The sequence below is a fragment of the Clarias gariepinus genome, chromosome 10 (genome assembly GCF_024256425.1).
Source record: "Clarias gariepinus isolate MV-2021 ecotype Netherlands chromosome 10, CGAR_prim_01v2, whole genome shotgun sequence".
In the NCBI taxonomy this organism is placed as follows: Eukaryota; Metazoa; Chordata; class Actinopteri; order Siluriformes; family Clariidae; genus Clarias; species Clarias gariepinus.
In genome coordinates, this window is record NC_071109.1 from 16620927 (window position 1) to 16634709 (window position 13783).

At 36.8% G+C, this 13783-nt stretch overlaps 1 protein-coding gene across 2 annotated transcripts in view; it reads right to left on the bottom strand.

Annotated features, from left to right (window-relative positions):
- Positions 1–1014: 1014 nt before the first annotated feature.
- Positions 1015–13783, bottom strand: part of cenpi (centromere protein I) — a 30113-nt gene continuing 17344 nt past the window's right edge. For both annotated transcript variants that reach the window (XM_053506378.1, XM_053506379.1), the window contains exons 12-20: positions 10801–10918; positions 10402–10466; positions 7217–7326; positions 4412–4547; positions 4086–4210; positions 3840–3888; positions 3360–3578; positions 2308–2349; positions 1015–2150 (exon numbers count right to left, since the gene is read on the bottom strand). In XM_053506378.1, coding sequence (XP_053362353.1) covers positions 2037–2150; positions 2308–2349; positions 3360–3578; positions 3840–3888; positions 4086–4210; positions 4412–4547; positions 7217–7326; positions 10402–10466; positions 10801–10918 — 978 coding nt within the window. In that variant the 3' untranslated portion in view covers positions 1015–2036. The remainder of the gene's footprint in view (positions 2151–2307; positions 2350–3359; positions 3579–3839; positions 3889–4085; positions 4211–4411; positions 4548–7216; positions 7327–10401; positions 10467–10800; positions 10919–13783) is intronic.

The window sequence follows — 13783 nt, forward strand, 5'->3', positions numbered from 1 at the left end:
AATAAAGGCAAAAGAGGCTTGCAGAATGACGATGAGAAACCTGGTGTTTGTGAAAACGATAGAGTTACTACCGAGGTTGTGGCTGGTGGTCTACAGGTCTACGTCAGTATTCGTATTCAATCTTAAAGAAATCGCATCTCTCTCTCTCTCTTTTTTTTTTTTGTTGTTGTTGCGTGAAATAATTCAGTCGGCAGCTCTAGTCGTTCTACGCATCATATGTTGACAACACATCAGTTTCCGATGTTAAGACGTAATGCACAAAATGAATAAATCGGGTTATATTGAAAAGTGGTGGACGTTTACAAAACCCCTATTTGCACAGAGCCGAGCGACAACAACCAAATACACACTGCCTTTGTCAAATACAGGATCAGACTATACGTGCATTTAGCACAGATATTATAACCGAGACTAGGCATTGCATCATGTCCATTTACAAGTGAGGATGTTTAATACAATCACAGCAAGCCCCAACTGTCGTCAAGCTCCTGTTTCCTTCCGTCAGCACTCCGGATCAATATTTCAATAGATAAGATTTTACACACGCTAGGTGGTTGACTTTATACTAGTCATTGTTTGTTTTTTTTACATCAATTCTTACCTCCTCCAACGAAGCGAATAAATGTCCAAGCGAGAAGAAACGCTTCCGATGTCCGCCGAATTGTCCATGCGCTAGACACGACCTCCGAGACAGTCTGAATACTCAAAACTGAAACCCATTAGCATTTCCACACCGGCTTTGGTTCTGATGATGCGCTGTCCAGTTATGCGGCTCTGACTACACGCTCCTCCGCTGAGCCTCACCGCTAAATGGAATACCGGATAGTTGCTACTGTGTGGCGCGTGCAGCAAACCTCGCATCACCGATTTCCTGAGCTCATTAGACAATACTGATAAAAACGGGATTTCTTTTAAAAGCATACCCAAGATGATCAGGTGAAGTACACAAGCTGGAACTAAATATAAAAATCTGCTTGAATTTGAGGCAAAATAACAGAATAAAATGCTGAGGGCTGTTGACAGCCTGGTTGTTTATTCAGTATTCTTAAACTGATTAGTGAAGCTCTTACATAACGTCAAGATTGCAGAATAAACCCATTAGAGATCATGTAGTACCATAATAGTGTAACTAGCTAGACATGCCACACAAACTTGGTCACCAAAATAACCTGGTTTGTTCACTTTGCCAAAGAATCCTGTAGGTTTTAGTAAATTTATGAAAGATTGAAGCTGAATATTTGCGGCATGTCTGTGGAGAGCAATGGCAGAAAAAAAATAACCATTAAGGCAACATCTCTTCTTGCAGAGTGCAGTTAATTACAAACCTCCCACATTTGACTGTTTATTCACTTTTATAACATTATTTATATCCTGGCAAAAGTGTGTAAGATTTTGCTCAGCACATTTCGATTGATATTATTCTAAAGCAAAGACACTTTTTTTAAAAGTGTGCATGGATTTTAATGGGAAATTAAAAATGAAATTGCATTTGGTTGATCTTTAATCCTAAGAACTCAAGTTTTACACTTTACCACTGCATTACTTATTCAGGGTGAAAAATATAGCACTCAAGAACTTAAAAAAAAATAAATTTCAAAACTTAACCCATAATTCAATGTTCAAAGGCATTTAAATGAAAACAATGCATTGTTTATATGCCATAAAAACTAGAGCTTAATGGGGTCAAATGAAATACATGCTTCATTAGACAGATATTTTAGGGATTTCATAAAACATACATGTGCAATGTAATTTAGACAGCAGCAGTAAAAATAACCATAAGCTACAAATTGCAAAAAAAAAAAAAAAGTACAAATCTAGAGCAAAAATATATAGTTACAAACACTATTGTGAGAGCCACACAACACAAATATCCTGTACACGTTTATATACAGTTTCATTGTGGTTTCCTCCACATGCCCTTCCAGAAAAGACCATAAAATATGTACAAGACCTTTAAAACAACAAATCATTGTCTCTGTGCAGCTTCTCAGGCAAGAAATGATCTTCAAGCCACTGACCATCCTGACTCACAGCTAACTAGAGCTGGAGGAGCTGCTCTGTACTGTATTGACCTGGATGAAGTCATTTAGACCATCAAAGCCCTGACAGAAAAGAAACTCCACATACCAGCTCCAGTATCGTCCAACCTTAAGAGAAAACATACAAATTACACTCTTATATACACAGACAACCCCACATACACCTTAAACACACACAACCAAGCAGTAAGGTGCTTTAAGAAATATTTGCAACAAAACGCATTTAAAGAGACTAGTCATTTTAATAAAACAGAAATGACATTACCTTTATGGAGCTGAGATCTACACAAGTCCTCTCTGGCCAGCACTAAGAAACAAAAAGAAAAAAAAAGAAAAAGAAAAACAACTTTACTCTTAATTCTTATTGGCATAGACTGCTTGGTGAAGGGTTTTTAGACCAAATAATAAAATGATGTTCCTTTCATTTTAGTATAATGAAATAGAAATTCACTATAAATGCTTATTTATAATGAAAACCTATATTAAAATAGATTAATTCTTGATTCATGTTTACCATATGGAGAACAATTAAACCTGACAATTACAGTCATATGTGCTAGTTGAACATCTCCAGATTTAGTTTTCTCTTGCTAGGTTAATACTCTCCACTCTTATGGGAAGGCTTTCCACTAGATATTGAAGGTTGGCTATAGGAATTTGGTCATTTAACCTACAAAAGCATTAGTGAGATCAGGCACTGCAGTCATGTAAAGTGCCCTGGGGTCAGTACTGCAGTTCATTTCAAAGATGTTCAGTGGGGTTGCCATGAAGTCTCTATGCAGACTAATAGATCACATCTCTGTTTGTCCAGTTTGAATTGAAAAAACGTTAGTAATCTGCACAATGTCCTTACTAACCTCACTTTGTCATACTGCAACAGGTGTGGACCTCTTATATTTAGCTGAAGGAAAGTATTTTTATTTTGTAAGTTTTTTTTTATTTACTATTATTGAATACTTTACGGTAAGGACCACTGGCTGTATGTCAGTAAGCTGTTTCAATATGCTAGAGCAAGAAAAGATTCTCATAAAATGACTCGTCTCGTCTGCCACCATAGAAGGCATGAACTCCATCTATAAAAGCACACTAATGAATGTTTTGCTAATTTTACCAAATTAACTGAAAATTTAAACAAGTAAGCACCCTGGTTAAACTGTATATGCCATGTCTTTATTACTACAAAAATGTACAAATTCCAGTTGTAAAATTTCTCCAACATTAAACAAGCAGTTAAATCCTATAACGTAAAAAACTCAAACTGGAATTAAGTCCTGCTACCTGTTAACATATTTTTAAATGTCAATAGCACATACTCACCTTTTGATGAAACTCAATGGCATACTTAAAGAAAGCTGGATGGTGAACAAGATCAAAGCTGTTCCAGTACTTATGTGCCTTGCTCTGGATAAGCAGGTGCTCGTCAATGTCGTTGGTTGTACCAGGCAGAAATGGTTTGGAGTTCCACAAACAGTTTACCATGGCTACGAGTTGCATATTAAAATCTTGGTATGTAGTTTTACTTATGTGAAATGTTTCCTGCAATTCAAGGAGAGCAAATATATTTCTGTTGATAGGCACTACATATACTACTGGACTTTTTGGCATTCGTTGAATGTCTGCACAGTTTAAGGTGACTAAGAATTTATCTCCCTGTACAAGAGGCCATGCATCAGCTAGACCATGATAATCTTAAAATATCCATGATCCATGATAAATAATTAGCTTAAAAATTTCACTAACCCTTAAAAAATACAACACTGTTTAAATTATTGTTGGCCTTAAAATTATTTTAATTACCTCACTTTGCTGCTCCTGTTTTTTTGCCAAGGTCAGATTTTTCCTGTATCTGAGAAAAAGAATGTTGATGTTTTTAAAAGTAACCTGTTATGACTTGTATGAAAAACAGGATTTTTATTAAACCATCCATTTTTACAATATTTTCTGTAGTGGGTCACATCCTACAGCTAAATTATAAATTATATCAACGCTGACTTGGACTCATTACAAATTAGTGGCTGCTGCCCAACATACATCACAGCTTACCTGTACATTATGTAACCCAATCGATCCACAGTGAGTGAGTCTGTGGCAAGGAGAGCTGGATAAAACACGCCAGCTGGGGGCAAGATAGCTAGAGGCACATCATACTTTACTAACATGTCACACACCTACAAACAAAAGCATATAAAACAAACAATTTTATTTTGTACTTTATGCCTTAAAAATCAGCTAGTATATAAACAAACTAAATTTGTACATGAAAATAAAACGTACAGTATAAGAAACAAGTCAAATGACTAAACTGGGTAAACTTTTTTCTTTTCAGCTATCAGACTCCTAAACATAACTAAACAGCCAAACTGCCTTACTGTCTCATAGAAGTTGAGTGTGTGATTAAGGAGTAGGATGTGGCAGTTCTCCAGACGCAGTCCCTCAGCAGCTAGTCGTCCAACAAAGCTCACAAGCTCTGTGAGGGTTTCTTTAAAAGCAGAGAGGTTCATAGCTCTGCAGAAAAATGTTAACCATTTTAATAAATAAGTTAAAATTGTAATTATATTGTACAGTAAAAAGTGACATAAGACACGATGTCACAAAAGCTGTATTACTCACAGCGTGCTGCATTCATAGATTTAAAACAAGCAGAGACAGGACTTAAATAAATATCAAATTGATATCACATCATTATACTAAGTTAGGAAAGAAAATTAGGCCACATTAAAACTGAAGGAGAAAGGAGACTGCAACAATTGCTCCTACTATTTCTTAACAAAAAAAAAGAGGGAAAAAACATGCACATTCACTCTGGCATTGTTTCCATTGACGCTCATGCAGCATTAGACAGTTGAATTCAGTTAAGAGTTATATAAATTTTTGTCTGAGAGCTTCTTCAGCACATCCATAGTGGGGTTAATGTCCCCACTACGGATGGGGCATGCTGGTAGCACACTGGTAGCTTCTGGTGAAATTCATGTGTGAAAATGATTCCTCATCTTCATAAAACCAGAATATTGACACAGACATTCCAGGACACCAGTGCCATAATAGAAGAAAAGAAATCCATTGATAATTACCTAAAGTTGTCAGTTAATCCCAGATAATAACAGTGCCTCCAGAGGTTTGTACAGTGGCCTCTATGCATGTTAAATCCATCACTTCATTCACTTATCCTGATACACACATTGCTCTGGACTTACCAGACCATATGACCATTTTCCGTTACTCCAAAGTCCAATGTTTATGCTCCCTTACATGGAAGCCTGTTTTTTTAAATAACCTCCGTAAAAAGTGGTTTATTAAGGCCACACAGCTGTTTTGACCCAATCCTGTCAGTTCTCCTCTCATAGTGCATATGAAAATTCTCTTACATTTACAGTTTGCCCACTTACAAAGAAATGAAGGGTCTATAATTTTTTATCATAGGTTATGGTAAAGGATTGGGACAGAATATCAACCAAAAATCCAGAAAAAGCACATGATACAAATGTTATGAATTAGGTTGCATTTCAGTGAGGGAAATAAGTATTTTATCCCCTACTAACCAACAATAATTCTGCTTCTCAAAGACTGGTTAAGTGCTCTTGTGGTACACATATTAATCTAAGAAGGTGCTCCTAACAACAATGTGGTATGTGTATAAAAGCCACCTGTCCACAAAATCTCTATCTTCCATTCAAACCTCACCACCATCGGCAAGACCAAAGAGCTGTCAAAGCAAGTCAGGAACAAGATTTTAGACCTGCACAAGGCTGGAATGGGCTACAAGACCATCAGCTAGAAGCTTGGTAAGAAGGAGACAACTGCTGAAGCGATTATTCACAAATGGAAAAAATACAAAGTAACCATTAATGGTCCTATATGTAATATTTCACCTCATGGACTAAGAATAATCATGAGAAAAATAATGGACCAGCCCAGAACTTCATGGGAGAAGCTTGTGAATGATCTCAAGGCGGTTGGGAGCACAGTCACAAAACAAACCATTGGTAACACAATACGTGTTGAAATCCTGGATGCATGGATTGAAATCCTTCAGCGCAGCAAGGCTTCCCCTCCTTAAGAAGACACATGTACAGACCTGTCTGACGTTTGTCAATGAACAGAGAAAGTTTTTTCAATGAACAGAGAAAGACTTTGCTGCACTGAGGGGGCCAATGGATGAGGCCATGTGTTTGTTTAATTTTGGATAATAACCTCCTGAAGATGGGTTGTGGATGGGTCTTTCAGCATGAAAATGACTCCAAACATACTGCCAAGCCAACTTAGGAGTGGCTCAAGAATAAGCACATTAAGGTCATGGAGTGGTCTAGCCAGTCTTCAGACCTTGATCCAATAGAAAATTCACGGAGAGAGCTGTAACTTCGAGTCGCCAAGCAACAGGCAAGAAACCTTAAACATTTAGAGAGAAATCTGTAAAGAATAGTGGATCAAAATGCATCCCAAAATGTGTGCAAATCTGATTAACAACTACAAGAAACATCTTTCCACTGTGCTTTCCAGCAAGGGTTTCTCTACCAAGTACTAAGTCATATTTTGCTTGGGGATCAAATACTTATTTCCCTCATTAAAATGCAACTTAATTCATACCATTTGTATCATTTGCTTTTTTTTTTTTGGATTTTTGGTTGATATTCTGTCTTAATCCTTTACCATTAACTTATGATAAAAGTTAAAGACCTATAAATCACTTTTATGTATTTGCTCAGCTACATTCAAACAGCGACCTTTTTTGTCTGATAGTGTATACACCCCATGTGAAGCATTAATTTTCTCACCATGAGCCTGAGCTCTGCAACAAAAAGTTACCCAGGTGATTCTGGGACTAATGCTTCTTCTAATTTATTGTATAAGGCATAAACATCACAGTAACATATCCTCATGCATATTTGCATAGAATTAAGCAGGAGACAAATGAAGCAATACAACATGGACCATAATAACAGACCAATATGAACTAATATACAATTATATTAAAAAGATTAGTATCAGACTGGATTTGATGCATTTTCTTCACACAAAAACACTGAACACTTCTCATGTGATGCTGACAAAGTAAGCAGACACACTATGAGGGTCACTACCAGGTCAGTTCTAGAATCACCAGTTTAAGATCACTTTTCTTGTAAAAACAGTGTTGCTGAATTCCTAAAAATAATAATAATGACAGAGATGCTCACACTGTGTTGTTCGTGTTGACGCTTAAATCCAAGCACTCCCCTAGAGGGTTGACAGAATGCCAAGTCAGCCATTTCAGCAGCATACTGTTCAGACACTCAATGACACTGCACTGTGAGAAGGACATAAAACCAGAAACACACCGTTATAGCTGGTGAAGAGTTAAAATCTTCACACTAGTACAAATATAATGCACACTCACTCGCACACACTTTCCCATTACACCTTTATTTGGGGGTTCCCCAAACTGTGGATTAGGGTTGGGTATCGTTTTTTTTTCCCCTGATACCGAATCGATACTTTTAAAACGGTACCGATGCCTAACCGAACAAAAGCCACAAAATGTTAGTGGATGACTCAAGAATACATTTTTATTGAACAAAAAATTCTCCTTAGTCAAATTAGCCTTCTTTGCAATGGTAAATGGGGTACTGTTGTACTACTAGTAGTACTAGCTGGAAAGCCATAATTATAAACAGAATCCATGTTACATTAGTATTTTACAATTTGTTAGCATGAATGTAAGATTTGAATTTTGCAATTAACATTACATTAGCCTACTACTAACCTGAGGAAAGGCTGCTGTCGTCATTATAAGCGTGTACTCCTTTTTGCTACGGTTGGTATGACTGGGGCTGGGGTCATTCACACCGATAGTGCCAGCTGCTGTCCGCAAGCTGTCAAACACGGTGCATCCCTCTGCTTTTACGTTTATTCCGTGTGCCCTCAAATGTTTCATTAGATTTGAGGCGTTTCCCCCTTTACACATAACTGCTGTAGAACATTTGCTGCACGCCGCGGTGTCGGAATCGTTTCTTGTGAAATATAGCCACTAGGGATGTAACGGTATCAAAACTTCACGGTACAGTAATACCTCGGTATGAATGGCACGGTACGGTATTTATTGAATAATTTACAGGAAAAACAAAACTAATAAAGAGACTCGAAAAAAGTGCCAGAAGTGTTTATTAAACAGTATACATAAACACTGAACATATCAATGGCATACATATTAGCCATCTATCTGTTTGAAACAGGAACTTCAGTTTTTAAATTTTAATAACAAAAAATTATTAAACCATGTAAAAAAAGTTTTATATTAGTATTCTTGAAACCTCAGAAAAAATAATAGCAGCCTACTTATTGCAGCTGGCCCATGTGCTGAATGAGTATTTGAGAACACTCACCTCATTCACTCACTTATTTAGACAGAGACAGGATTTTTTTTCCTTTCTCTTTTCTTTTCAGAAAGAAACTGAAATGACTCGATAAAATGACAGGTCTTCTGAGAAAAGTATGCTCAGGCGAATGGAGCGAACGGGAGGTAGCGGGAACTACAATTCCCATCAGCCCAGGCGTGGCCGTGGCCATCATCCTTTGCGGTCACTACAGCTCCAGCAATGCGGAAATGGCGGGTGCTGCTATTAGCGGCGAAGGAAAAGAGATGGAAAGAGTAATTAATCATTACGGAGTACGCAGGTTTTAAATCGGATGTGCGCATTACTGGATCTATAGCGACAACAGACTGCAAAGGATGATGGCCACGCCTGGGCTGATGGAAATTGTAATTCTACCTCCCGTTCGCTCCATTCGTCTGAGCAAACTTCTCAGAGGACCTGTCATTTTATCGAGTCATGCAACCGCGGTATTATCGGAAAAATTTGTTATTGCAGTACAACGGTATTTACAATACCGTTACATCCATAATAGGCATTTAGGCATTTTAATGAAAGTTGTCTAATTTAGCAAGCTAAGATAGTGGTAGACCACTCCAGCTGTCAGGTTTTGGCGATTCTGAGATCACTGTAGCCTTAGATTATTTCTTGGCAGACACTAGTGGAACCTGATGTAAACTTCTGAGTAGAGTTTTTTCAATTTCAAAACTGTTGCTTTAATACTAATACAATCAAGAATTACAGTAATCTCTAATACTGTCTCTCTGAGCCAGAGGCTATGGATTTTCTGTTTAAAAAAATCATGGTAATAAATTTGTCTTGGCCTAATAAGTTTAAGACATTCCAAGGAAATATTTTAATGAAAATGATTTGATATTTGCTAGCAGGGGTTGCATTTTGTAATCTGTGTAGTCTCTGAACAAAACAATAAACCGCTCTGCTCTCTTTACTGTCGCTAGGTACTCACTTCATGCTTGGGGTTTACTTCTGGCTATATCACATACATCACTTCTGCCAGCATTGTGTGTAAAGAGACATATCCATATTAGCCAAATTAAACAGCCATTTACACAAGTATTGATTATTATTATTATTTTTTTTATATAATGCTGGTATTGTACCATTGTCAAATCTCTACTACCACAGCATTTATTTAATAGCTGGGTAGGCATGGGCCAAAATCTCCTCAATTATATTAAAGGTAAGCAATTTAAAACATTGAAATGGTGCTTATCTCAACAGAATCTGTTCATGGCCAAGGAGCTCATAAGTATGTAAGACATCACATCAGGACTCTGCATGCCTTCTGGTCAAGTCAGTTATAGCAACCTATGTTCAATCATGTAAATGTCCATTCGAGCAATAGAAAAATAAATTTTTAAAAGGCTTCCTTTTATGAAAATACCAGTTACAGAAATATTTCTAAAGAAATAGCTGGACCTTGCACACAACTGTTTGCAAGAAGATTGCAAATATGTACTGAATTCTTCCACATTTCAATTAAGAAGGCTATTCTTTATCATTGTAAACCTATGACTCAAATACCTAAATTCTTGATTTGGACTCTACAGGAAAGACTAAAAACTTGACACAGACTTGCATTTTATTACTTGTGAAATCTCTGTCCTTGTCACAACACAGGTACAGAAAAACATGGCAGGAATAGTGTTAAAATAACTCGAGAGGCCTGCTGAAAACAGTGACCTAAACCATAAACACCTTTGATATGACACCTTGGAATGCTGCCTACACCCCAGGATTTCTGAGCCTAATAGTGGTGCTCAATGTTCTTCTCGCTGAATAATCATAAAAAAGATAAAAAATAATCTCCCTCGCTGTTATGGGATGTCTGAAAGTAATGGTTAGGCGTCCACAAACGTAGGCCACGTCCAGACACAATAATGTTTCATGTAGTGGATGGTTTTCTGCTTTGCTTTTAATTTTTTTACTAAAAAGGTAACAACTGAAACTGTAAATAAGCAGACAGAAAACACAAAAGATTAGACACCTACCTTAAAGAACACATTGGAGGTGAAGTAAAGTTGAATCAGTGGGTCAAAGACAAGCATTTTTACATCTGCGAATTTAAGACAAAAATTATGCATCAACTATTCACATGATGGTCATGAGTAACTAGGACTGCACTAAACGTTATTTTAGAGACAAGGGCTAGAAAGCCCAGCGCAGTGAGAATGTCCGACCAGAAGGACACTGATATTTATAGTGAGCCAAGGCTGGTATTTAAAAGTCAAGCTTTCTAAATTCTGATTTTTTGTAACCACTACAGACGGTGTATTTTAAAGGCTGCATAATTATTTTAAACCAGTTAGAGAGTATGACCTGCCGCCAGAGGCTACAGATGTACAGTAAAAGCTGAGGGGAAAAAGGTTGGGCACTAAACGAAAACTTACATTGGTTGGACTTCAAGGGGATGTGACTAAGAAGATCCAAAATCTGGGAGCGTAGCAGAGAACCATCCCAGACACTCAGGAATTTGTAGAGAAAACTCTCTGTGCTGAAGAAAACCTCCTGCAAAAAAAAAAAAAACTTTAAACAGAAGCCTTGGAGTGATTTTAGTAATTAGAAACCCAGAGGCTATCCATCTTTATGTAGTTTTACAGGAGCACCAAAAGAAATTATTTAGGTGTTTGTGCTTTTATGTAAAATATTCTAAATACAATTACATTCTTAAACACCTGAGAGCAGCACATTTAATGTGACAAAAGGGATAAGGTTATAAAATTAAAGTTGATCAGACTTCTATAAAACAAATGTAAACCCTTAAGCAATTTTACACAGTTTAATGTTTGTTAGTTTACCTAAATAATTAAAAAGCGTGAAATGATTCTAAATCTAAACTGACCCAGTGTTTCCCCACACTAGTATAATGTGGGAATAATATGGGAATGACGTTGCAAAAATGTATAAAATAAATAAAATAGTTTTTTTAAATATTATATTACACATATTATTATTATTGCAGAAACAGCCAAAAACAACCATAAAAGCATGCGATCTTATGAATCTGTGCTATTTCTTTGCTTATATGGCCCATTTTTAGATTGAGTCATGCTTGTATATTTGGTTTAAATTAAATTCTGTTTATAATATTGCTTATGTAATGAGCAGGGCTTAAAAAATACGGATAGCCTTAAAATTAATTAATGTTTCCAAAATTATTACCAATCACTATACGCTTCCAATTCGTGTGTTGATCCTCACTCCCTGGAAGTTTTTTGGGATAATCTACATGTTACTTCTATAGATCCAGTGGACGCTTCTGAATTGAAAGAAACCCTCACGGTAAAAACAATAAAATTAGCAATTAGATCTATGCAAAGTGGCAAGTCACCAAGACCCAACAGATTTCCCAACAGATTTCTTAAAAATATTTTTAGAACAGCTTTCCCCTTTATTTCCATCAATTTATGAAGAGTCGCTGTTATCAAAATCCCTACCACCAACCATGCGTCAGGCAATTCTCATTAATCCTTAAATGAATCCTTACAAGTGTAGCTCATTCCGTCCAATTTCACTTCTTAATACTGATGCCAAAGTGCTTGCTAAAGTCCTCGCACGACATTTAGAGGGGGTGTTGATCATATCACATGACCAAACAGGGTTTTTTAAGAATCATTATTCTTTCTTTAACATAAGACGACTTTTGAATATTCTTTATAGCCCCTCTCCAACCGGCACACCAGAGGTAGTTCTCTCATTGGATGCTTATATCATGGATTAAACGTTTATATACGTCTCCATTAGCTGCTGTGTGTACTAATAACATATCTACTTATTTTGAGCTTCAACACGGCACAAGGCAGGGATGTCCTCTGTCCCCACTTCTATTTCCAGTCGCAATGGAACCACTTGCTTTAACTCTGAGACAAAGAGCAGATATCAAGGGTATTCAGCGAGCAGGATTGGAACACAAGGTTTAACTTTATGCGACGACATGTAATTATGTTTCTCGCAACCCCTGACATCTTTCCTAAATTAGTGACTCTACTTACAAAGTTTGGGAAATATCTGGCTAGAAAGTTGTTAACCAGAAAAGTGAACTAAAGCCTGTTGCTGATGGGGTCAGTCTCTCGTCTTTAAGCTCAGTTTCCTTTAAAAGGAGCCATAAAAATTGGGGTTTGGATTACCCATGATCATAAAGACTTGTATGGAGCCAACTATCCCCCTCTTTTATCTAGTCTAAAGCAAGATCTTGGGACCACCTCCATCAGAGAGGTGATTAACTAACATCAGAATTAATACAGATAAGATGAGAATATTGCCCAAGTTTCAATCTTTCAGTGCCTTCTGGGTTTTTTTCTTCTTCTCCAAGTTAAATAATCAGATATTGAGCTTTATTTGGAACAAAGAAAAAAAAAAACTTGTGCAAAAGGGATGTTACTTCCAAGTTTCATGTATTATTACTGGGCAGCCAACATAAAAGCATTGATGTTCTGGTTAAAGAATGACATTACTGCCCGTCTGGACAATTCTGGAGGGTGCTTCGGTGGAGTCGACCTCCCTAACAGCATTATTGTATTCTAAAATAGTTAACCAACCTCTAATTTGACTTCTCATTCAGTTTTTATACATTATGTTATGTACAAATTACAGTGAATGTAATTGCAGAATGCGAGTGTTTCCAAAACGAGCTAAGATTTTAAATAAATTTTGACTTGGAAAACAAACAAGTCTTGGTTTAAGAGTATCATGTATCACGCATGCGCTTCTCGTTTTGACACAGAGTGTCACGTGATCACAACTGAGCCAACGGTTTTTCTCTCTCTTGCGCTGCGGAATTGTGTGTAATCATCCCCCCTGCTGAGTCTTTTACTGGTATAATCAACATCCGTGCACACATGTACTGTTTACTATAACACTGTGATGACGTGTTGTGTCTGTATGCGTATAGCATGCGTGTAAAGCAAAAGCAAGTCTCATTAGAGAGGTTAAAGATCCATTTTCTCTCTCTCTCAGCCTGCACTAAACTGTACACGAGTGCAAACACAAACACTTATTTGTCTGGATTTATTTTTACTTTAAATTGCAGGTTAATTTGTTTAATTTTTACTTTATATTTTGTATTTATTATTTTTATGCATTTATTTTTTTGGGTTGTGGAACGAATAATTAGAGTTTCAATTATTTCTTTTGGGGAAATTCGCTTTTGATATAGCCCACTCCCGGAATGAATTATGCTCGCAATCCAAGGTTCCACTGTATACAGTTAGAAAGTCTACTGGCACATTTTAGAATATCTGGAAACCTTTCTTAACTTTTGTTAAGGAAATGAACGCAGGCAATATTATATTGTAAAGAAAGGCTGTGGGTAATATTTATGCTATTATTTTCTATTCTATGGATATCTGATTGGTATAGTATCCTTATACAGTG